This window comes from Halichoeres trimaculatus, unplaced genomic scaffold, assembly GCF_033239565.1.
Source record: "Halichoeres trimaculatus isolate MK-OKI-2021-1 unplaced genomic scaffold, fHalTri1.1 fHalTri1_scaffold_12, whole genome shotgun sequence".
Classification (NCBI taxonomy): Eukaryota; Metazoa; Chordata; class Actinopteri; order Labriformes; family Labridae; genus Halichoeres; species Halichoeres trimaculatus.
The window spans coordinates 34,737,662-34,763,987 of NW_027437190.1; the positions used below are offsets into that span (position 1 = coordinate 34,737,662).

General features: G+C 40.0%; 1 protein-coding gene and 1 long non-coding RNA gene across 2 annotated transcripts; both read left to right on the forward strand.

The window, feature by feature from the left end:
• The first annotated feature begins 1,282 nt into the window (after positions 1-1,282).
• Positions 1,283-5,838, forward strand: wdr73 (WD repeat domain 73). The gene is made up of 8 exons (XM_074683915.1): positions 1,283-1,412; positions 2,555-2,622; positions 2,787-2,872; positions 2,953-3,041; positions 3,342-3,409; positions 3,499-3,663; positions 3,736-4,095; positions 5,484-5,838. Exons 1-8 carry the CDS (start codon positions 1,354-1,356, stop codon positions 5,714-5,716), a joined length of 1,128 nt encoding a protein of 375 aa, XP_074540016.1. The 5' UTR covers positions 1,283-1,353; the 3' UTR covers positions 5,717-5,838.
• Positions 5,839-13,570: 7,732 nt separating this feature from the next.
• LOC141800289 (uncharacterized) lies at positions 13,571-14,218 on the forward strand. The gene is made up of 3 exons (XR_012599321.1): positions 13,571-13,710; positions 13,815-13,869; positions 14,036-14,218. It is a non-coding gene; the product is annotated as an uncharacterized LOC141800289 (long non-coding RNA).
• The last annotated feature ends 12,108 nt before the right edge of the window (positions 14,219-26,326 follow it).

Sequence of the window (26,326 nt, forward strand, 5' to 3'; positions counted from 1 at the left end):
AATTTCTTTTTTTCCAGAGGTTTTGCTTAAATTTGACAAAAAGAAAAAAAAACACAGACTTAAAGTTTTTAGGTGATTAAAAAAAAAATCTGACTTTTAACATTCACGAAAATTCACAAATACTTTATTTTTTCCTGAAATTTGACCTATTTTTTTTTAGATTTAAAGCCAAATTATGACTTCTTTTTTAAGTTTCAGAGATTAAAGTTAGCAGCAACTTCAAGCTTGGAATTAAAAATAAGAAAATAAAATGTTTTTTTGTTTGTTTCTTTGTTTTGACTATTTTGTTTATTAGTTTAACCTCCTGGATAAAAAAATAAATAAATAGATAAATATAAATAAATCGACATCTATCATCAATGTGCGCACTTATACATGTGTTTATATAGACACACAAAATATCGAGGTAAATAATAAAAATATTTATATATAAAAGGAAACAGCAAAATCGTTTTATACTTCACTTTTTTTCTAACCAGACAAATTAATATGAGAGGAATTCATTTTAAATCTGTTTCAAAAACTGGATTGTCTTATTTCTTTCCTTTCTTTCTTTCTTTTTTTTTTTTTTTTGCCATTCAGGGCTTCTGTAAAAAATGCTTTGGCATATTTAAGTCCTTCTTTGGAGTGTTTACTAAATAAAAAGACAATATTACTTTTATGTCCCAAAACTGAATGAAGTGATATGTTTCAGAGCCGAGTGTTATTCCTAATAATGTTGGTCGGCCTTTAATATCTCAAATGTTCAACACACAGCTCCACAGGAGGAAAACAGACATCATTTTGAACAACATGCACACATGTAGCCTACTGAGACGCACAAGGCCACAAGATACTGTGTTTGTGTCAGTGAATGAAAAGCCTGATGGACTGAGAGAGAGTGACAGAGGTGTGACTCACTGATCATCCTGTCAGACAGCAGGAGGAGGAAGAGGAGGAGGAGGAGGAGGAGGAGGACAACAACAGCCGGAGTGATGAAGCCCAGCAGGAAGGATATGAAACACATAAGACAGATAGAGGAGAAAAACAAGTGTTACGAAAAAAAAAAAAAAAAACAGTAGAAAGAAAGAAACAGAGTGAGTGTTCATTCAGTTATTTTCACCTCCATCTCTCATCTTATTTTATCACTCTGTTATCCCTCCTTCTTCACAGCTTATCTAGATATGTAGAAAATAAAATCACCTATTCTGAAAAACAGCTTACATCTGCTAAAAACACTGAGCTCCAGCTGTAAGCAGAGTGCAGTACCACCGTCCATCCAGCAGAGGGCGCGTGAGCTTCACACTGCAGCTGAATCAACTCGTGAAGAAGTTAAAGGAGCGAAACATCAACAAACTGCAGGAATCTGAGAGGATGGAGGAGTCAGAGTTTGAGGATATTTTAGATGACTGGTTCATCGAGTCTTTAAAAACGTGAGAGAAGTTTTATTCAAACTTTATTTTATCCGCTCAGTTTGAAGCTTCAGGCTTCCGTTAGCGCTACAAGCTAACCACAGGAAGCCCATATGAAAAGTTCTACTTTTACATCTACGTTGTTTTCTTCATACTCACAGTAATAAAACCTAATAAAGACACACATTTTAAACATTCACTTAAGCTGTTTTATAATTCGGTTGTCATTAATTACACTTAACAGCTTCCGGTTTAATAAACGACTGGAGTTTGAGAGCAGATCGTAACACGCTTCACCTAATCATCAGTTCACTTTCACGTATTTCCTGGGCCTGATATTTATGAAATGTTGAATATGTTCACGCCGAATTAAAGAGAAGGTTTAGTTGATTAAGTTTACTTAGAAAAAATATTTTAGAAAGGTAACGGTGGGATGCCAGATGTTGAAATATGTCAAATACGTTGATTTTACAATGGAGTCCGGTGGGAAAATAGTTTGCGTGCATGTTTTAAAGCCCACGTGGGGAGTTTTTGGCTATTTAATAAACAGAAATCGCCTATTCTGACATTTTTTTTAATTCAAACATATGAGTTTTTCTTAAATGTTGTGGATTTTTATCACTCTTCTTTATAAATTTGGTATTCAAAGACCCCTTTAACCAGGAAACATGTTTAATTTTCTCTTTTCCAGTGATTTTCTTGACATCTTGGTCTTATTTTCCTCCTTATCTCAAGAAAAAAAAAATCACAAGCTCATGAGATCAACTTTTTAAGATAATGAATGAAATACAAAATATTTTTATATTATATATTTTTAGGGATTTTGTAGCAAAAAAAATAAAATAAAATTGCGTCCTGAATTTGTCATATCCTGTATTCTGAACATTTAGTGTTTTAAATTCTTATTATTACTGTCTAAAACTGTTGTAACGATGCTAAAAGAGCATCATTTTACCTCCCATACTGTAGATTATTAAATAGCTTGGTTGCCAAAAGTAGGATTGAATTTTTGTTAAGCATCAAAGACTTTTTAAAGATGCTTTTTTCTCAATGCAAAGTTTGTAAAGTTTCTCTTCTGCTGATTGCGTCTTGAATTTGTGTTTTTCTGCTGATTCTCACCTGTTGTTGTGACCAGGTTGATAACACCTGTGTGCTTTCTTCAGGTACAAAGATCTACACGTGTATCAGCTGGAACACCCCACGCAGGTCCTCGAGTGGACGTCAGGGAAGAGTAAGTACCACTCATCATCATCATCATCATCATCATCATCATCACAGCCAGAACACACGTCATTATGGGTCTGTGTGCGATCAGGCTGATGGTGACTCAGGAGATGTTTTTATAGCTTTTAGAAACTCTTCTCATTCATCAGTGGTTAACTTCTGTATTTACAGCCGTGTGCGTCGCTGGATTCACCCCGTCCAGAAACGAGATCCTGGAGCTGCGTTTGCCTCTGAAACTGCTCGCTGATGAAAATAAGGTGACACAGTCTGGACTGAGTGTCACTAAGTCATAAAACAAACAGTTATTTTCTGACTGACAGGTCTGTGTTGTGTTCAGGGTCTCTGTGCAGAGCGGGATTTTAAAGTTGCACACGGTGGTTTCTCAGACGCTCCCGTTCGCCGCCTCAGACACGTTCCAGGAAGGAGGTGAGTTCCCGATCAGTGAAAGAAGATAAAGAGGCTGTTTTTAGACGGTTTCTTTTTAGTCTGAGAACAACACAACTCACAAAGTACCGTACAGATCTTGGTTGAATTTTTCAGGAAAAGTTCAAAATAGGATAAGGAAGAAGTGATTAAATTTTGGAGGTGATCTGGATCACCGTCTGGATCCAGGACTTTTTTAAAGGATTCTTTATCACTGTGAGATAGGGCTGTTTTCACCATATGTGTAGCTTCTTTTTCAGCACAGAGCGCCATCTTTGACAGATCTCCTCTTTAACCTCTCAGGTGTGTGGTCACCAACGACGGGCGGAGCTCAGACCTGCAGGTGTGGGACCTCGGAGGAGAGGACAGCGGTGAGTTTTACACGAAAACAGTCACAGATGAGTGATTTAAATCTGCCATCCTGATTGGCCGCCTGCGGTGTGCTCTCGTCCAATCATAGATGTGATCAGGAGAACAGGAAGCATCGAGGGGAGGAGGAGCCAATCAGAGAGCGGCAGCAGGATTGCAGCTCCACTCTCGTCTCAGCCTCAAGTTCTTCACGGAGCTCAGAGCGGCGACGTGCGGCTGAGCGAGCTGACGTCAGGACGCACTCTGTACACGCTCGGTAACTCTGGCGTCCACCTGTTGGTCTGATGTTTCCGTCATCAAATCCTGACTCTGGTTTTCGTCCCCACAGAAAGCGACTCAGCAGATCCTCTGAGCTCTTTACAGTTTGTGAGCGACAGCGTCTTCCTCGCCAGCTGCTGCAACGGGAGCGTTTACGTCGCAGACACACGTTCGTCTGCAGCTCCTCAGCTTTTACCTGCGCCCTCGTCTCCAGCTGCGTCTGATAACTGGTGGACGGACGCCTCTGCAGGTCGGTCTGGGTGCAGGATGGTCAGAGTGTCCTCGTCTGGTCAGGCGGTGATCTCTGACCTCAGACGGCCGGGAGAGGCTGTGAGTCAGGCTCAGCTGGGGGACCAATCACGTCTCAGCGATGTGAGTGATGTCACCGTTTCCTGGGCTCCAGCGCTGGACGACTGTGTCGCAGTTTCGGGTAAGATTACCACATTTAAAGGAAACTGGATGTTTATGACAGGAAGCAGCTTGATAGCTTAGCATAAGAAAGAGAAGCAGCTTGTTCGCTTAGAATAAGACAGGAAGCAGCTTGTTGGCTTAGCACAATACATGAAGAAGCTTGTTACCTAGGAGTACGACAGAATGCAGCTTGTTAGCTAAGAGTAAGACAGGAATCAGCTTGTCTTGAATCAGCTTAGCATTGGGGAAGGCAGCTTGTTGGCTTAGCTTAGAACAGGAAGTAGCTTATTAGCTTAGCATAAGAAGAAAACAGCTTGAAAGCTTGGCACAAAACAGGAATCGTCTTGCTAGCTTAGCACAAGACAGGAAACAGCTTGTTAGCTTAGCATAAGACAGGAAACAGGTTGTTAGATGAGAGTAAGACAGGAGGCAGCTTGTGAGCTTAGCAAAAGACAGAGAGCAGGTTGCTAGCTTAGCATAAGAAGAAAACAGCTTGAAAGCTTGGCATAAGGCAGGAAGTAGCTTGTTAGCTGAGCATAAGACAAGAAGCTGGTTCTTAGCTTAGCAGAAGACAGGAAGCAGCTTTTAAGCTTGGCATAAGACAGGAAGTAGCTTGTGAGCATAAGACAGGAAGCAGCTTGTTAGCTTAACGTAAGACAGAAAATAGCATATTTGGCTTAGCATAAGACAGGAAGTAGCTTGTTAGCTTAGAGTAAGACAGAATGCAGCTTGTTAGCTTAGCATAAGAAGAAAACAGCTTGAAAGCCTTAGCATAAGACAGGAAACAGAGTGTTAGCTTAGCATAAGACAGGAAGCAGCTTGTTAGCTTAAACTAAGACAGGCAGCAGCTTGTAAGCTTAGCATAAGACAGGAAGCAGCTGGTTAGCTAAGTGTAAAACAGTAAGCAGCTTTTTGAAGTAGCATTAATCAGGAAGTAGCTTGTTAGCTTAGCATAAGACAGAAGGCAACTTGTTGGCTTAGCATAAGAAAGGAAGTAGCTTGTTGGCTTATCTTTAGACATGAAGCAGCTTGTTAGATTTTCTTGAAACAGGAAGCAGTTTGTTAGCTTAGCATAAAACGAAGTAGTTTGTTAGGTTAGCATACGCCGGGAAGTAGCTTGTTAGCTTAGAATAAGACAGAGAGCAGTTTGTTAGATAAGCATAAGACAGTATGTAGCTCGTTAGGTTATCATAAGAGAAGGCAGTGTGTTAGCTTAGCATAAGACAGTGAGTAGCTTGTTAGCTTATCATAAGAGAAGGCATTTTGTTAGCTTAGCTTAAGACAGGAAGTATCTTGTTAGCTTAGCATAAGACAAGAAGTGGCTTGTTAGCTTAGTATAAGACAGGAAGCAGCTTGTTAGCTTAGCATAAGACAGGAAGTGGTCTCAGATCTCTCCCTCTCCCGCAGGTTTCAGCGGGCTGGTTCAGATCTTCGACACGTCGCCCTGGAGGTCAGAGCTGCAGGACGCTCGGCCGCTGTTTGAGCATCGTGGTCACATGGTTTCATCTGAGGCTGAAGACGCCGTCTCCGTCTCCGTCACCTCACACGTCTGGCATCCTGAGCGGCCGAGGACGCTGCTGTCGGCGGGCTCTGACGGCTCGGTGCACGTCTGGGACTGGGTGGACCAATCGGGTCGATAACGGCTGCTGACGCCCTGACACGGGGTCAAAGTGAAGGCGAGGACAGAAGAATCTGGACTCTTTGGTGTTTACCGCTCATTAGAGAATTAACTTTGTTTTGTTTACAAATTAAAACATGTTGGAGAAAGAAAATAAAAGCTGTCTCTGCCGTCTCCTCTGTGTCTCATCCCTCCGTTAATCTCTCAGCTGATTTCCTGGTGCAGTGAAGTGGACGGAAAGAGGCAGACTAATCAAAAACTATAAATGTGTTTTTCACGGTGCTCTGTGTCAGGACAGAACATGACCAACTCTTTAATTTAAAGAAGAAATATAAGAGACTAAAAACGAGGTTGGAGTTAATTTCACACTGTGCTGCTTCCTTTGTTCCCTCCTGAGAGTGTCGTTAGAGTCTGTCTGAGGCTGAAACCTCTGAAAAAAGAAGCTCTGACGTGAAGTGAGCTCAGAGTTTAGCTCAGAGTAAACATCCTGCAGTCACACACTTCTGTTAAAACTCACACACTGCTGCAAACACTAACTCTCAAACCGTCCAAAGAGGCTGGTTGACGCAAAAGGTCGAAGAGAGTAAACTAAAAAATGAAATGTTTAAAGAAGCTGCGTTTGTCCCTTACCAGTGGCCCCAGCCTCTTCCACCAGCTCCTCTGAGGGGATACCGGGGCGTTCCCAGGCCAGTTGAGGGATATAATCTCTCCACTGTGTCCTGGGTCTACCCCGGGTCTCCTTCCAGCTGGACATGCCTGGAAAACCTCCTTGGGGGGGGGCACCCTGCAGAGAAAGCTCATTTCAGCCGCTTGTATCTGCAATCTTGTTTTTCGGTCTCTTTCTTGGTAGCTGGCGTTTAATCCAGATGCCAATAGCTGTGTCAGTTATGTAATCATGTGACGCCATAGCAGCGCAACACAGTGTACCCTGCTAATAAATCCAACGAAGAAGAAAACCGTGACATCCGATAATTTGTCTTCTTTAGCCACATTTACACAATACACAGTATGTGGTAGGCGACTTCGAAAACAGCCTGCGTTTTCCTTGCGACATCACACATATGTCTTTGCTCCACTGGTTTTCATGGTGATGGTAAATCTCCATTCATTTAAATGGGAGCAGGATCTGGTCATTCCCATTGGTCTGAAACTGCAAAAGAATTTAACAAAGCTAAAAAATTGTGATATAGACCTGAAAAGTTATTTCTGCATAATCATTTTTAATGGGAAATGGTCAATCAACAAGGGTTGTTTACACATCAACATCTACTTTATTGACTTCAGCTGAGCTTCCATTTTAACCTTATAGAGACTCTGTAACAAAATGGGAAAAACATGCCCCAAAAATGTCAAAAACTCCCCCCAAAACACCTAAAAATCACAAAAAAGTGGCAGCCATCTTGAATTTGAGGGTTAGAATAAGGTCAAATCATTCTGTAACCCTGAAATATGTATTTCTTGACAAAAATCAGGTCTGAAAACATGTACTGTCCATCATTGTAGGTCGAGCCCTTAAAGAGATATTTTCCATGACAGCCATTTTGGATTTAGGACCCAAAAAAATTTCCCTGCCATTTTAAAAAATACACCCCGTCTAAATTTGTTTTTCAGCCCTCCTAGATGACAAATCCATTGAGAAACGGACCTTCACTCACCGCGGTCACATTTCTCTCCAAAATGACCCAACTATCGGTTCGTCTCGGTAGCGGCGTTTCCACTGACTTGTTGAGCCGTCCCACTTTTTGGGACCCTTTAGTTTGGGTGCCAGACTAAACTGATCCGCTCTCAGAGGTGGTGGAGCTACAACACTGCAGACTGTTGACTGGTCAAAAGAATCATCACTTCCTGTGTGACAGCTGCTGTATTTCTCCTGGCGGCTCACAGACTTCTCTGAAACAAAGCTTATTGTTCTTTGTATCAAAGAGCTACATGCCAATCACTGAGAGGACCAAATGCTGCATGTCTTCATCGTTTCTCTTTGTTTACTGTGTCACGTTTTTCTTTACGTTGGATTTATTAGCGGGGTTAAACGCCGCCTATCTCGACAGTTTGCTGTGGAAACGCAAACGGGATCAGGCTTAACTGTACCGAACCGAGCCAAACCGTACTGAACAGAACCGGTCTGCTTGGTGGAAACGTGGCTTTAGTTTCAACAAGCACAGGAAGTGACCGTCCTTTACACCAATCAACGGACTGCAGTGTTTCCAGCTCAACTTTCTGGGGTTGGATAGGTACCAAAAAAAGTGGGATACTATGGATTGGTGATTTGGAAAGGGAGCTATGCCGGTTTTATTTAAAGGAAACGCCACAAAACACGTGCTGTACCGAGATGAACCGCTTGGTGGAAACAGGGCTCAGGTCAACAGATAGTCAGATGAATCTCCCCTTTGAGGAGGATCTTTATTCATGTTGGTTCGGCACCCAATCAGGTCTTTGATTGACTTGATGTTGAAAACTACAAGGTGCCCGAATGACTTTGGTCAAAAGGAAAAAAAGCTGACCACATAACTGTTTTATTTATTTATTTATTTTTTTCAACATTCTTTTTTATTGAATTTTTGGCACAAGGTGAGCAGAAATTTACCATTTGTTACAATGAACATGCATCTAACCCCCCCCCCCCCCCCCCCCCCCCCCCCAAAAGGGCCAAATCTGCATTAAGTTTTTCATGATAAGAGAGAAAAAAGAAAATTAAATAAATGAATAAATAAAATAAGGTAAGATAAATAATAATAGTAATAATAATAAAAAAAATGAAAAAAAAAATAATTCAATAAAATATTTAAGATATTTAGAAAAAAGGAAAAGAAAGTAATAAGCTATATACACATACATACATATACAAAGTAATAATAATAATGATAACTAAAAAATAAATTAATAATAAAATCCCGTTATAAGAATTAGAAGTTAAGTGAAACAATGACAGTGGAATAAATAAATTAATCAAAAAATAATTATAATGATTATAATAAAAATAATAATTATAATATTAAACAAATAATTAAAAAAATACCTTATTTATTTATTTTTAATTATGTATCCTCAAAGTAAGGAGGAAAATGTAAATGACATGTAGGAACTTTTCTTTCCATATTCAGGCTCTGTCCTTCTGCAGATCCCTCCATGATAAAATACGGTCAACGTTACAGTTATATCACTACTCACACCAAAGTCTGTGCAATAAAGGTGATATTGTTGACCTATTAACTGATCAATGCAAGAAACAAAAACCGTTTCCCGTATTAGAAGAGAGGAGTTAAACAGGTATTAAAATGTTCTTCTATTGCTTTTTATTTCTCCTTAAAGCCAGCGTTGGTCTGGAGGAGCAGACCAGCATTCACTGACAGAGAGAGGAATGTTGGCTTGCATTTGGTATGCACACACACACACACACACACACACACACACACACACACACACACACACACACACGCACACACACACACACACACACACATTTGCAAGTAGGTTAAGCAGTTACGTACTGATATCACTTGTTCATTACAAATATACAACAATGTCAGTATCCCAGTCATAAATCACTGTGAACCCGTATTGGTTGTGTATATTATCTCACTAACTTCTCTCAATTTATTAATGGCTCAGCAGCTGTGCTGTTGAAAACAGTAGTATCTGTTCCTGTTTGTGTGTTCCCCCTTGGGGCTTGTTGTTGTACAAGTCTGAACTGATCTTATAAAGTGTTTTTTGGATGACCCAGGATATTGCCATATATGGGCATACAGTATTATCCTCTCTGCTTGTCTCAGGAGCTGAACTACAAGAGGAAGATATCCTTTCGCTTCTGTGTTTCTGCGGCGGACTATACCCTCTGTACAGAGCTTATCTAAATAACAGAAAGACAATCAGTCTTCAGGAATCTTTATTTCACGTCAACCCTGGGGTAGAGATTGAGAATATATTCCACGGCAACTTTTACAGAAAATTGAAAGTAAAAATTTAAAAGTGAAAGTAAAGACTTAAAAATGTAGAATTGAGGCTTCAAATGTTCATATAAGAAAAGAATTCAAGAGCAGCTTATTTTAGGTCTGACTTTCGAAATTTTGTGGACAAAGAGTGATTTGTGGTGTGTGCAAACAGGATTTCACAACTAAGATGGGACAACGACACAGTCTGCTTAAGGAGCACGGCTACGCTCTTGAAAGAGAGAGCGTGAATGGCTCTATTGCTACAAAAGACGGTGAGAGATTTCTCATAACCAACATCAAGGTAGGTAACAAGCTTTTCTTCTGTTTTATACTAAACACAAGTATAAAGTGGTTACACGGTTCACTCACACAGTGGTATTTGAACAGGGATCCAAATGTTGGAAACTATCGACAGAGATAGAAACCCTTCAGGAAACACCTCATCCTCATATCATCAACATCACAGGGACTCTGGAAGGTCAGTGAGATTTCTCTGCTCCTTAAAACAATGATTAACAATGAGAAACTCTGTTACACTTCTTCTCTGTTGATCCTTTGATGCCTGTTTGCACAATTTGTTTGACATGTCAGTTCTCAGTGCATTTGAGATGACCTTTATACCCCACCACTGCCTATTGATTCATATTCTACACAAACCAAGGATGATATTAAATTAGTGATGCACAGTTAATCTATTTGCAATAAGTAAAATTTGCAAAACAAAATGCATTGTTACCTTAATTGATGGCTATTGTTTGCTTAATGATTTATACAAAGAAACAACATATTTCAACATAATTAAACTGACCAGATTCTACATTTATAATGTATAAAAAGTGATATAATGTATTTTCTTTTAGTGGGCCAAAAAGGCAAATAAATAAAAACGTGTCACCCCCTATGCCCTACCACTATCTGTAGCAGCTAACGCTAATGCTAACATTGGTTTAATGAACTCCTTGAGGTTTTCAAACGGGGTGACGGTTTAATAAAAAGACTAAACGAGTCCTTAAGACAAACCATGTATTTAACAACATATAAAGGAGTGTATGTGGGATTTTGTAGCTCCTCCCCTCGCTGATGAGCTCCCAGCTCCCAACATGTTTGTGTTTTTAGTGCTGGATCATTGCAGTCGTGCTGCCGTGCCATGCAAGGTTATTGTCAGTTAACACGCTGTGTGGTTTTTACTCAGCGTGTTTATTGGGGGGTTTGGAGTCAGGGGGTTGGATGGTCGTAAAGTGGCTGGGGAACCGTAAAAACACGTTGAAAGTTTTGGTTAAGCAGCGGCAGAAGGACACACCAGCGTTCATGGATCTGGAAGAAAACTGAACAAGTGCTTGGAAAAATGTGTCACTGGGAAACTCCACCCCTTTTATGTGAGTGTGCACTGATTGAAACTAGAAAAGCCTGGGTTCACTTACTGTGACCATTACAAGACAGTATCCAATAGATCAGATGGTTTGAAATTAACTGTTTTTTGAAATAGTTGTTCCCAAGTTAACTGTTCTTGAATTGCTACTTTCTAAAAGTTGAGTTTTAAGTCAGTGACTCAAGTATCCCAGTTAAGTAAAGTTGCTCATCTTTATTTTTGGCCAAATGAAGCTCAAATTAAAGCTGCAAGCAGCGTTAGACGGCTCCTCGGGGCTCTTGCCGGTCCCTTCTATCAGTCTGTCATACCTGTTTCCCCTCCACTGTCAGGGTTTTTTCCCTTTCTGTCCCTCTTAGTGCAATAACAGTTGATACCATGTATTATTTCCTCTGCTGAGTCACATGACCAGCTGCATGGAATTCCTAATCAGTGTGTGACATCATCACGGAACTCCTAATAAGTGTGACATCATCACAGAACTGGGAGAATTCAAATTCACAAAATCACAAAAGTTTACAAACAACTCGTCACATAGGCCAGAATCTTAACCCAATCTGTGTTATGAAAAGCATATTTTTTTAGAAAATTTTGTCAGGAATCGTTTAATGGCGTTTTTAAAGCTGTAGGACTTTTACTTTTTTGTCTAGAGGCCCAAATGCGGTAGACTGCCTGACCTGAAAAGTGTTTTCCCTTCTGTTTACATGGAGGGAGCTGAGAGCGTTCACCGACTTTTAGGGCTAGCCGTTTGAAAACCAGGCCCGAAATAATAATTTCCCGCACAGCTTTTGTGGAGCAGGGTCTAGTTTGTCATGTGAGCGGTTTTCAAGCTGATACCACTTGTGGTTTTGAAGGAGATAATTTTGGCAGAAAGGGTAAAAAAGTGGCGAAATCTTATTTTAAAAGGCAAATTGCCAGCTTCCTGTTGAAGATAGGCGAAAAACACCTCCAACTTTTTTGTGGGTCTCAATGAAACAAACATTTTGGCTTTGGTTTCATCTCTCTACGACATTCCTACCGGCAGCTAAGGCCGTTTAGTGTGTCCAGGTGGCGTTACAGAGCATATTATGGGATGATGAGGGTCATGTTTGGTATCATATGGAATTTTGGGCGATTGCAAGATGTGTGCCAATTTTGGTACATTATTGGGGTCAAATTAGAGCTCAAAGACCGGACGGAATTATAAAGAAACGGACGAAAAACAATAGTGCCCTCAGCTGAAGCTCTGCTAGAAGGTGCCCTCTTCCTCAGGCCAAAGACCCTAATTAAAGTTCAACACACTCTTTTTATCTTGTAGTTTACTGATTCCTTAATAGCCTCGTAACTATTGAGGTGCAAGTTCCTGTTTTTCAATGACTTACCTGTGTTTATTTAATCCTGAAAGATGGACTATAAGATATATCCTCTCTTCCTGTTGTTAGGAGATAAAGAAACTGCTCAGGAATCTTTCCACTTGGTGACAAAGTACTGTGAGGGAGGAAACCTCGCGGAGAAGATCAAACAGAGAAGGTTTACAGAGTCTGAGGTACAGACACACAGACACACAGGTGTGTGTGTGTGTACCTTCTCTTGTCTTTGAGTGTGTGTGTGTATTATGAATATACATAAGTTTTTAAACCTAATGTATTTCTTTCTAGGCTCTGAGCTGGATTGTTGAAATCTGTATTGCACTGAAAACCATTCATCAACAAAACTTGCTTCACGAAAATGTGACTCCAGAGGTACTAAACTCTTTTATTTTGATAAAAAATACTAAGATTGGCACTGAATTTCCATTTGTGCTTCATTTCCAGGCTAGGGCTTCAGGCAAAAATCAAAATCAGGATCAACTGAACCGCCTACCTTGATTTTGGCTAATACATAAATATCCCTCTCTAAACTCAGTTTATTCTGTAAATATCTGTAAACTGTGGAACAAGTAACTAAAATGAACACACACAGATGAATAATTAAAACAATAGAATTGAAAACACACATCAGCTAGAATGGGAATGTTTGTGTTGGAAAAAAAAAAACTAAAAAAAGGAGAAAATAAAATGTAGGTGTTAATGTAACTTTCACCTTATGAAAAAGGTACTTCACTACTTTGTGGTCGATGTCATCCTTTTTCTAGCCAAAGTACGACCAAACACCTGACACTGAATGCTCAGTCTGTTCTCAGTCTGACTAAGCTGTTTACATGCATCCTAATGGTCCAAACTCATGTTGACAAAGCTCATAGTCTGATTCCTCAGTTTTGATTATTTTTGGATTACGTAAAGATTACAATTATATTTCACAACACCACCATTAAAACAATCAGGGGTCTCAATTAGAAAATTTTCTAACTGGTTTCTATTCGGATTTAAATCAGATCATATTCAGGGCTCGTATATAGCTTTCCGTAACATCACATTATGTTTTAGAGTTTATATTTCAAAAAGTTTTAATGGAATTAGTAAATAAATTCTGTGTCATTAAACTAAGATTTTTACCTTTTCTAGAACATTCTCCTCACTGAATTTGGAAAAGTGTGCTTGGGTGGATTTTGGAAACCTGACCACCGGTACTTAACTCTCTTGTTTGGTCATAGAAAGCTGGTATTATATTGAAGTGTACGTGCATTCATAAATGTGTCTGTGGTCAACAAATTCTATAAACCAGTGACACGAAGGCTGGAATAAGTGGAGTTCATTACCTGCCACCAGAAGTCTTCGAAGAAGCACCGTATGACGCCAAAAGGTATTCAACTCCATAACACAATAATAAATGTTGCTTTAAACAGATCAACATTTGCTGAGTTTGGAAACGGTTCATGACCGTGACTTTAAAATGTCTATTGGCAGTGAAATCTGGTCGTTGGGATGCATACTCTATCAGCTCTGCACTCAACAAGTACCGGTAAGCTACTTAAGGATGTGTGTTATTGAAAATTAATTTTCCTCTCGAAGACATGCAGGTTATGTGCCAACATTTTTTTCTCTGTGTGTGATTAGTAACTCTGATGGGTCACATCTTAGTACTTCACGTATGAGCAGTGTAATCTGATTAAGATTTTATTTTCCAGTTTTCTGCAGAAACCACCTCCAGCCTCATCACCAAGATCCGTTCTGATCCTGTCCCGAGTCTGGCTGAAGGGTACTCTGAAGAGTTTCATGAACTCTACAATGACATGTTGAACAAAGACCCGGCTCTCAGACCAACTGCCAAAGAGATCCTGACTCGACCGATTATTGTGAGAAGTCTCCAAGAAAAGGTTTTTATCACTTTATGAAACTGATTTTTCCCTTCTTAGAAATTGTTTTTTGTGAAACACTAAACATGCAGCCTTGCATCACACTGTTGTGTTTACTCTGAAAAAACTAACCCTGACTTTGTGTTTTCATTAGAGCCAAACAACTGTCAGATACCTCCAGAGTCAGCTGGACAAACTCAAAGAAGTGGCAGACAGTTTGGAAAACAACCACAGAAGAACCACCATCGTCAGTCTCACAGGAGGAGTGGTTGCAGCGGCTGGGGGGATCACAACAATACTGGGTCGTGTTCTGGCTCCCTTTTATTTTGGAATCATGGTGATTCTCTGTTGGATTTGGGTTGGGGTTGTAGTGGGTGAGATCGGTGGACTCACGGCTGGTTCCTCAAACATCAAAAACATGCTCAATCAGTCCTCTAGTAGCAAAGCTGTTCAAAGCATCATCAAAGAGTTTGGTGAGAAAGTAAACGCTGTCACCATCTGGACACAGGAGATTGGCCGAGGTTTACAGAACTCAGGAGAATGCTCACCATCTGCCCTAAGCACTGAGATGGAGAGCAGGTCCCCTGGAGAAAGGCAGAGACAGGCAGGTCGGCTCGGTGAGGGCTTAGGCTCCATCACTGCTGAAGTGATGCGACACGTTATAGTGACAGACAGGCGCGGAGTTACAGCCCAAGTTACCAGGACATTACGTCTGTTAGAAATATTTAATGGTTGGATTTCTTTTTTTTTTTTGGCACTTGATTTTGTTTTTATTACCTGGGATGCTAAAGAGATACACAAGATAAGACAGACAACAGCAAATGGTGAAACTACTTCTGAGATCTTGAAATATGTCCAGATTATCAGACAGTCAGCAGGCGAGCTGCAGGGAGTTTTGGATGAGCTGAAAGAGACAACCAGATATACTGAGGATGAGACAGAGTTGGACTGTGAGCATTTGAAGCTGGTGTAAACAGCAGGGTGTTTCTTCTGGTATTGTTGATGAACAGGTAGGCCTGTCACGATAACAAATTTTGCTAGACGATAATTTTCCAAAATACTTTTTCCCAGTCAATCCGTACTGTCTGTCAAACATTTTGAACATTTCTGGCTTTCAACCGTATTGAAGGGCTGCATTTCTTTAGCAATGTATCTGTCTTTGAGCGCCACCATTTGGCGCTTTTATTTCTATTTACTCTGCCAACCAAAAGCCTCAGTAAGAGCGGATTGTCAAAGAACGAGGCTCTGCTGCACCTCCCCTTCTTCTTCTTCGTCGCCACTATTTTAAAACAAATGCCACATATCAGCTCGTTGGTGTTCTTGAGCTCACACTTTGTTCATTCTGATAAAAAACGAGCAGCCCCGTCTTCACCCCAAAGATGGCATTTTTGACAGATGCTCACTCAGCTATAAATCCGCTATAGAACCTATACACCCTGATGTTAGGAAAATGTAGCATCTGGTCAGTAAAATTATGTTCAAATATGTTGTTTTTTGTATATATCTTTAAGCAAACAATAGTCGTCAAGTAAAATAACAACACGTTTGGTTTTGTGTATTTTACTGTCATGCATTCTCATCCTTTTTTTCCGATTCATCAATTAATCGTGTATATAATGGTCAGAGTAATCGATTACTGAAATAACCGTTAGCTGCAGCCCTAGTTGTTAGAGTTTGAACATAAACTTTTCACCTCATGTTGGAAACGTGAATAAAAAGTGACAGCCCTAGAAAATACCGATGAGTTACTTTTCTGGTAGGCCGTTTTACTGTTGTTTTACTACCGGGCTGTTCAGAAAAAAAGCAGAAATTAAAACTTTCAAGATTCTATCTTTGTAAAAAGTTTATAACACCTGGACACTGTACCTTATAGAGAGGTGAGGAAAATTTATGTACAAAGTTTTTATTCTTTTAATATTTTGTGGGTGCGGCTTATATTCAGGTGTGCTCAACAGTCTGGAAATTACAGTAAAATCTGACTGATGTTTTGGTGTCATGGTGATCCTTAAACTGTTCTGAATCCTGACTGTGCTACGAATCACAACCAAATGTATCCAGACAGATTTTATAGTCATTACACATAACCATACATTAAGCTTTTTCACTGCAGAAATTAATATTATACGCAAAGGCAACACTTAATTGCTCACTATGTTTAAGAAAACTAGCAATCTAAAAGTGAACATGAACCATTTAAATGATGTTTTTTTTATTCTCCTTTCCTGATAAATGTGTCAACCAAAGGTTGAGCAACATTCGTCAGCAGTGAATATTTAATAGTTAAACCTCCAGTTAAGCACAGGGAATTATATGGTTAAAACAGACTGTTGCAAACTGAAATGATTAAAAACCAAGCATGAGAGTTTCAGGTATTCACTTTGTTTATAATGAGGAATGTTGCAGCAGCGTGTTTTTTTTTCTTTAATGTCTGTTTTTCATGGTTTGATGCTTTAATGTTTTATAATTGTTTTATAAACGAAGATCCCAACATGCTGTGGTCTTTCCCTTGATTCAACTGTTCCTCACAATCAACAGAGGCATCCTTCTGGTTACACAGTCTCTTTGATGAACTGAACAATGGATCAGGTACAGCAACAAAATGCAAAGTACCAGCCTTTTTCAGTTTACTTGTTGTTTTCAATAAATTACTTTTTCAAAGTGCTTTTTGTCCCCCTTCTTGCATATGCATGTTGTAGCTCTACTTAAAACCTCATTAAGATCCAAATGTGCAATAGGTATATTCTAGCAATTTTTCAACTGGTCTTAAGAATTGGATCAGGTCTGTGTTCAATATTATGATTTCTCTTCTAAATCACCATATAAATATTTAATCAACCCTTTGGTGCAACCAGTACATTGACAGACCTTTTAATTTAATTTTTATAATGTGTATTCTAAAAGGGGAAAATCACAACAAGGTTAAAGCTATGGTCTACGATTTGGAAGCTTTGTACATCTTAATAACGCCGATTGTAGGGCTGTTATGGTCCCATGGTCCAATCTACACAATATAAAGACCAAAAAGAACGAAAAAAATCCATTCAGTATAACCGCTGCAAAGCTGCATACTAGTTGACCAATCCGAACTGCGCATGGTATGCGCAGTTCGGATTGGTACGTGAGTCCATCCAATCCATCTCCCTCGCTTTGCACTGTCATGCCCATGGTCCCACCTCGTCCTTCCCCACTACCCCTCTCACGTCAGCTAGCTGCTCAGCTACCAAATGTCATGGAGCCAGAGAAGACTGAAAACCAGGAAGCTGTTACTGTTACCTTTTTCTAATTTCCTCACTAGCGGCCATGGATCCAGCACAATCACAAACATTTCTCCCCCACGCCACAGTGCCTCACCACCACAACAAGTGCCTTGCTGTATCCACAAAAGAAATAAGTGTGATCTTACCGGCTGTCCGTTCAGCTCTTGGATTTTGGTACACACACAGCTCAGTAGATAGCTTGATGAGAAACCCGAACTGATCAGACCTGCTCACATTTACCGTCTCCTTTCCTCATCCTTGTTTGATCCGACACAGCTGAGCAATTAACGTGCACACGAACCAGCTGACAGGACAGGCGCGCTGGCCGCAACAGTTACACATAGGGCTAAACACAAACTAATTAGCTTTAACAGTAGATACTACTACTCCCACTGTAGCCCAACTCATGCCGAACTACCGGGACCGCTCCAGGGTGGGTACAGGTGCCTACCTGCTCTGGTGAGTGCTTCCTTAACCCTTGTGCACTGCTATGGCTGAAAACAGCCACTTGGGGTAAAATTTTATCAGTTATTTGACCATAACTTTACTTGTATTACAGCAAATTGAATGAATTTTGGGCAGGAACCTTATTTTTACATGCATTTTGAAAATACGATTTTAAAAATTTTCAAAGGGTTAAAAGCCACTGTGGACAACTTTACTGTACACTCGTACTGTTAAGGCTGTTTTCAGCCACTAACTTTTGACTGCTCTAAAAACCCATCCAATCAGTATTTTTTTCTACTTTTTTCACACAAATCTCTTAATCCACTTCTGCCCTGCTCAAAACTACCAAACATTGAAAAATAATTTACAAATTTTAATACCTTAAGGGCAATTAAACTGATAGAAGATCACTGATTCTGGGAGGGTTAAATATGAAATGACCTATATTCTATATAAAAAGCCATCAGAAACCAGAGATTTTTTACGGGGTATCATGGTCTTGGATATGTCAAAGATGAGTGACATTGTTGACTTTAATGTCTTTTTAGTTCTTGTGTAATATCATTTTTTTTTCAAAAAGTAACGCTCGTACTGTTAAGGCTGTATTCAGCCACTAACTTTTGACTGCTCTAAAACCCATCCCATCAGTATTTTTTTCTACTTTTTTTTGCTAAAATCTCTTAATCCACTTCTGCCCTGCTCAAAACTACCCAGCATTGAAAAAAATTTACAAATTTTTATACCTTAAGGGCAATTAAACTGATAGAACATCACTGATTATGGGAGGTTAAAGACGAAATGACCTATAATCTATATAAAAAGCCATCAGAAACCAGAGATTTTTTACGTGACATCATAGTCTTAGATATGTCAAAGATTTGTCACATCATTGATTTTTAATCATTTCTCATTTTTTTGTAGCATCAATTTTTTTTTGAAAAGTAACGCTGGTGCTGTTATGGCTGTTTTCAGCCACTAACTTTTAACTACGCCAAAAACCCATCCCATCAGTATTTTTTTCTACTTTTTTTTTTGCTAAAATCTCTTAATTCACTTCTGTCCTTGTCAAAATTACCAAGCATTAAAAAATTAATACATTTGTTTTACCCCTATTCTATACGAGATTCTTTTCTGTGTGTGGTTTTTCTCTCATCCCCTTTCGGTACCATTACATGGCACTAATGCACCAATTCGCCATTTTCTTTTTCTGTGTGTGTGTGTGTGTGTGTGTTTAATGTTTTTGCTCTCTTTTTCGTGTTTTTTTTTTCTTTTTTGTGTTTGTTTTTCAAGATGAATCATCTTCAGAATCTGAGTCTGTTGTGATGGTGTCAGGTTCTGAAGATGATTCATCTTGAAAAACAAACACAAAAAAGAAAAACAAACACAAAAAAGAAAAAAACAAAAACAAAAAAGAAAGCAAAAACAAAAAAAAATACAAACACAAAAAAGAAAGCAAACACACCGGAAAAAACACACACACACAGAAAAAGAAAATGGCGAATTGGTGCGTTAGTGTCACCATGTGGAGTGTGAGGTAACGCGACCATTTTGCGGCTCAGAGTCAGAAGAATCAGCTATGACCATCTCAAGAGCTTCAGTGATGCTGAGTTTCCTCTCCATATAGCTTTCAGCGGCTCTTCTCATCAGAAACTGATCATGAGGATAAGTGAAAGACCTGAGCGCGGGAATGGAGCAAGCAGGTGGCAGGTGCATAAGCACCCTCTACATTTGTTTTTGTTCAGTCTGAGTGGACCCTTTGTAGTTCTAAGAGCTGGAGTAAATGTTTACATTATTTTCCAGGATCAATTCACAGAGGTCAGACCCATCATGTTATTTTTCTTTTTTTCTCACCAACTCGACTCGACAAACTAAACACACAGCCTCAAGTTGAATTCTGACTCAGCATGTTACTACCATGTAATGGTACCGAAAGGGAATGAGAGAAAAACCACACACAGAAAAGAATCTCGTATAGAATAGGGGTAAAACAAATGTATTAATTTTTTAATGCTTGGTAATTTTGACAAGGACAGAAGTGAATTAAGAGATTTTAGCAAAAAAAAAAGTAGAAAAAAATACTGATGGGATGGGTTTTTGGCGTAGTTAAAAGTTAGTGGCTGAAAACAGCCATAACAGCACCAGCGTTACTTTTCAAAAAAAAATTGATGCTACAAAAAAATGAGAAATGATTAAAAATCAATGATGTGACAAATCTTTGACATATCTAAGACTATGATGTCACGTAAAAAATCTCTGGTTTCTGATGGCTTTTTATATAGATTATAGGTCATTTCGTCTTTAACCTCCCATAATCAGTGATGTTCTATCAGTTTAATTGCCCTTAAGGTATTAAAATTTGTAAATTATTTTTCAATGCTTGGTAGTTTTGAGCAGGGCAGAAGTGGATTAAGAGATTTGTGTGAAAAAAGTAGAAGAAAATATTGATCTGATATGTTTTTAGAGCAGTCAAAAAATTAGTGGCTGAAAACAGCCTTAACAGTACGAGTGTTACTTTTTGAAAAAAAAATGATATTACACAAGAACTAAAAAGACATTAAAGTCAACAATGTCACTCATCTTTGACATATCCAAGACCATGATACCCCGTAAAAAATCTCTGGTTTCTGATGGCTTTTTATATAGAATATAGGTCATTTCATATTTAACCCTCCCAGAATCAGTGATCTTCTACCAGTTTAATTGCCCTTAAGGTATTAAAATTTGTAAATTATTTTTCAATGTTTGGTAGTTTTGAGCAGGGCAGAAGTGGATTAAGAGATTTGTGTGAAAAAAGTAGAAGAAAATATTGATCTGATATGTTTTTAGAGCAGTCAAAAAATTAGTGGCTGAAAACAGCCTTAACAGTACGAGCGTACAGTATATTTAAGCAGTGCACAAGGGTTAAAAACCACAGAAATCTTAGACAGAGTTTGGCTGTGTGTTGTGCTTCACTTCACATATCAGCTGTCCGCTGCAACAGGTAATGACTTTGTTTCCCACAGTGGGAGATGTCAGCTGAATAACTCTGGTTAGTCTGAGCCTGTACTGGCTAATGACTGAACGCTGCTGGTCGGAACGGGTCGGCTCTGTCAATAGATGTTAGCATAAGTTAGCCACACATCTTTAGCATTGTAAACTGAGCTGGTGAAGACACGCTGAGAAAGGTAAAGCCTCGCCCACAGTCGGCTCTGCTCTGATCAGCTGGCAGTGGCAACGCCAGACCTGCTTCGCCAGCTAATTCATGGTTTTGATCACGGCGGTCCAATTGAAAAAGCTCCCACTGTGTGTTACAAGGAGGATGACTGTCTGTCTGTTACATTTTCTGCTGGCTTCTTGCTCTGTCAGAGGGGGGGTGTTGTTAGGAGGCGAAGAAGGGCGATACGATAGCTTTAAGTTAAGCTAATCTTTTATTTCAAACCAAACTTTATGTAGTTACATATTTCAGTTCAAGTTAAATAATTCATTCAGCTTTTTTCAAATGGCTGATAATGTTATATTATATTATATTATATTATATTATATTATATTATATTATATTATATTATATTATATTATAATTTGAAAATAACATGAACTAAAGTTGGAGATGACTTAATATAACTTTCATTTCCACAAATCATTTACCTGGATAATGTCTGTCATGCATGCTCATCTTGCCAGTGACTTCTGTTTATTACCCTGGGGTCTGGTTTTATTGTATTGGATCTACCTCCTCCCTCTGTTTGCTCTGCAGCTCAGAGCTCTCTTTATGGTGTGTTATCACAGGTTTGTGTAAACCTGTGGTGTTGCCATGGAGCTTTGTTTGTTTTCTGAAAACATTGCAGCTTACAGTATTTTGGCATTCTGCTATCATGTATACCGGATATTTTCAAATCTCCCTTCTTTATTAATTGTTGCTTCTTTAAAAAATGTAAATGTATGCATTTGTTGAACTACTATATTACTGTTGTGATATTAAAAAGTTTTTACATTCATCAAAAATAAACTTTTTTCAGTTATCATTTGATGATACTTGTTACAGTTTTGAAGAATCATTACCCAAACATTGTTAATCATTACAGATATACAATTTTTTTCATTACCGTTTTTCATAATAATTGATGATTTATTTAAAAAATATGCCAAAATTACGCATGTTTTAGTCTCTTGATAAAGTTTGAAAACGTGCTTACTCCATAACAGATCTCACAGATGTCAGTGGTTTTTAAAAAGAACCTGACTTTCACTTTTGTTTTCTCACACACACACACACACACACACACACACACACACACACACACACACACACACACACACACACACACACACACACACACACACACACATATCGTACACAGCGTTTCCTGTGTTTGCAGCCTTGTAAGTTCAGCTGAGGGTCATGTATACAGCGTGTGGGTTTCACTGTTCGGAGAAAAGGCAGTAACAGGTGATACTTAAGTTTCAATTTCTCTCATTTTAAAGTGTGGATCAGGGTCAGGCAGATATCTAGAAGGGAGACTTTTTCAAGATCACTTTCAAACTCCTCACAGCTCTCTCAAGTGTGTTTGTGTGTTCTAAACATACATAATGTTTTTGTTTTTTTTAAACATAATTTCTTTTTTCCCAGGCTCTGAGCTGGATTGTTGAAATCTGAATTGCACTGAAAACCATTCATCAAAAAAACTTACTTCACAACAATCTGAGACCAGAGGTACTGAACTCTTTAATTCTGATAAAAAAAAAAAATGTTTTAGGTTTTCACTGAGATACTTTTAATTGGTGACAATTTTGTTCAAATCAGTTTATATTGAGGGCTTATGTATGGCTCTCTTTTTCAAAATCACTAAAAAACTCCTCACAGGGACTTTAATGTTTGAAAAATGTCTATTTCATATTTTATAACAGATGTTGAACATTTTGATAATAGAAGAATATTAAACAGAACAATGATGAAGGAGTTAGCATCTATTCTGTGTGGTTGGTGTGTGGTGTCCTTAAATGTTCAGTCGCTGACAGCTCCACTTCCTGTTGCTGTCTTTGCTAGTGTTGTTATGTGGTCAGATTGCTCACGTTCTTCTCTGCAGTTAGCCATGTCAACTTTTTTTGGCTTTGTCTGCACACACACAAAATGGGTGCTAACATTATTCATCACTGTCCTGTTTAATCTTTCTTTTCTATCATTACAATTTCTTAAAGAGTATAAAAGGTTTTTTTTATATATATAACATTTTATTTTTTAAAAAAAAGTTGTTTTTTTTGGGAATAGCGATAATATAAAATTATGTCAAGAAACCAAAGTAAGAAAGTATAATGAAAGTGTAAAAAGCTCCATAAGAAAATAGATGCTGACAGCTTGTCCATCATTGTCCAGTCAGCCAGCCTCCACCTCCACAGGGTCCAGGACTGAGCTTCTTCAGCAGTCTGTTCAGTCTCTGTCTCTTGGATCCTGTCTGCTCACAGCAGGTGAAGCTCTTCACATGTGGCCTTGGTGTCTGGTGTTAGCTCTGTTAGCCATGTCTGTGAATAGCATGATGCCACTCCGTCTCCCATGTTCCCAATAACGATGGATGGAAGGACAGGTCCATGTCGTCACTTCTTAGCTCACACCTGAGAACCAGCACGTCGTCCTCACCTCCTTCTCCTCGCCTTGTGGGAAACATCCGGCCTTGCACCAGTTAGCATTGACATGCTACAGGCTGCTAACAGCTGAGTTCACATGTAAACAATGCAGCCATGGTTACATGTAGGATCGTAAAAATATCACTGAAGACTAAACCAGTATGGTGTCCACAACCAACAGATAAACCATACAAAGTAATGACCCACTCCAAAAACAAATATGATGAAAAAGAGACAAAAAATCACAAGAACCAGACAAGAAAGAGAGAGCTGCCACAACAGGGCGGCAACTGGCAAGTGATTGACGGGCAGTCACTCTATAGCTAGTGTGGAGTTAGTGTGGAGGCTCAAAGCCTGCCCCACTTCTAACACAGCTCCTGTTGACGATTTGCTTTAAAACATCAAAGTAGAAACAGACGGGTGATGTAATAGAAACTTGTAAGGGTACTCAGTTTGGCCTCTGAGTCTCTGAGGCAATCACCTCAGAGCAGGGTCAGGTGTGTGTGTGTGTGTGCTTAATTGCCCCTGATTTGGAGCAGCTGGAAGAAGCTTTCATATGTGCTGTGGCTCCAGCTTCTGGCACTGGCTCATTACCCTCACCCCTCAGAGGTCTTGAGCAGTTGCTCATCATTCTCGCAGAGTTTCAGGGCTTTCAAGTGTTTTCTAGTGTTCCGGTGAACTGTGTTTTGGCCAAATACCCTATTCATAGTGGTAGTGGTCTCTAGGTCTCGTTTTCTTACCCAGCTCTTACCTTTGGTGTTCTCAGTTCCAGGAGGGTCTCCTGTGTCTGTTCAGCTGCTTGGCAGTGGTGGTTTCGTTTCTTGTTTTCCTGAGCCTGGTTTCTGTTGTAGGAGCCTGTTTAACTCCACTCATTATTATTTCACCTTTTCCCATTCCCCTGTGATCTTAGTGATCTTAGTGGTTATCCCATTGGGATAACTTACAGAACCCCCCTCTTGTCGTCCACATTTGTGTCCAACTTTCCCTGTTTTGACAGAATGAGCCAGTCAAAGGCGGACACCATGGACTTTGTTGCAAGTGGTTTTCAAGATTCAGATCTCAGTGATAAGATATCTGTACACTGGCAAGCCCTCTCGGCACAGGGAGCCTTGTCAGGCTCCCATGAGAAGATACTTGGTGCCATCACTGAGCAACAGGCTACACATGAAAAAATGTTAAAAGAAATACTTGCACATCTACTCACACATGGGCCAACCCAAGTACAAGCGCCAAACCGTGCAGTCCACCAAGTTCCTCTCTCTCAGCCTCAAGGTGGAAATGTAGCGCATGAAACAAAATTGGCAACTCCAGCACGCTACGACGGGCACCCAGGGAAATGCAGGGGTTTTATCACTCAGTGTGGTCTTGTGCCTGAACTCCAGCCATCCATGTTTAGTACAGAACGGGTTCGAGTGGCATATATAATATCCCTGTTTTCTGACAAGGCTCTCGCATGGGCCACAGCTCTTTGGGACAGGCAGGCTTCTGTTTGTGTCGATTCTACGCTCTTTATGGCTGAGATGAAGAGGGTTTTTGACCACAACATTAGTGGCCAAGAGGCTGCTAAGCGCCTTATGAGTCTACACCAGGGCTCCACCAGTGTTGCAGAATTTTCCATCCAATTCCGCACCTTGGCCACTTACTCTGGGTGGAACAGAGAGGCCTTGACAGCCACCTTTATCCATGCCCTCTCTGAAAAGGTCACAGATGAATTGGCCTCCTGCGATGTACCTGATTCACTTGAGGATCTAATTTCTCTTGCGATTCGGATTGATAACCGAATTCAGAACGCAATAGAGAAAGAGCACAGACTTACACCACCTACGGGTCAGTAGAGACTTTTAACATCCCGGAGATGAGGCTAAAATTGCCCCAGGAGATGACTGGCCGGGATGAACCCATGCAAATAGGGCGAACTCGACTCTCCCAGGTAGAGAGGGAGAGGCGTATGAACAGTGGAGCCTGTCTTTACTGTGGGCAGACAGGCCACTTCATTCAAATGTGCCCTGCAATTCACAAGAAAAAGGCCTCGGGAAACGAGTAGACTTGTCAGATCATGGGGAGGTTCTGCCAAGTCAAAATAATTCCCCACGGGTTACCAATAACCACACTTCACTGTTGGCTGAGCTATCTTGGAACAACTTCAAGATAAACCTCCCGGCTTTTGTTGATTCAGGGGCAGCTGGTAGCTTTATGGATAAGTCCCTGGCCCTGAGACTTAAAGTGCCCACATCTGTCCTCCCTTGTCCAACGACTTGCCATCACAGCTGTGGATGGGAGGCCTCTAGGTATCGGGAGGGTTGAGAAAATATCAGGTCCTATTCTTATGCGAATTGACAGCCATTGTGAGAGGATCCACATCGAGGCACCTGAGCTGCCAATCATTTTGGGACTCCCTTGGCTTGAAAAACATAATCCAGACATTAACTGGAGATCAGGGATGGTGAAGAGTTGGGGCCAGGATTGTGCATCCCATTTGGGACCTGGCATACATCCAGCAGGCCAAATGCCTTAATTCTTGCCAAGCCCGGTGGGCACTCTTTTTCAACAGGTTTGATTTCACCCTGTCTCACCTTCCAGGGTCTAAGGATACCAAGCCTGACACACTCATGGTCTTCCTCTTGATATCGTGTCAGACCAGGCTCCGCGGTTTTCTTCCCGTTTCTGGAAGGCATTTTGTTCACTTTTGCGCTAGCTTGTCCTCAGGGTTTCATCTGGCGACCAATGGTCAGACAGAGCAAACGAATCAAACCTTGGAGAGGACCCTCCGCTGTCTGGTCTCAACCAACCCGACCACTTGGAGCGATCAACTTGCCTGGGC

What these genes read in the sequence shown, in the direction of transcription:
- wdr73 (XM_074683915.1), top strand. Translation starts at nt 1,354, where the DNA reads ATGGAGGAGTCAGAGTTTGAGGATATTTTAGATGACTGGTTCATCGAG. An exon ending in TTCATCGAGTCTTTAAAAAC is followed by an intron (nt 1,413 to 2,554) that starts GTGAGAGAAGTT and finishes TGCTTTCTTCAG; the next exon opens with GTACAAAGATCTACACGTGT. An exon ending in CGAGTGGACGTCAGGGAAGA is followed by an intron (nt 2,623 to 2,786) that starts GTAAGTACCACT and finishes CTGTATTTACAG; the next exon opens with CCGTGTGCGTCGCTGGATTC.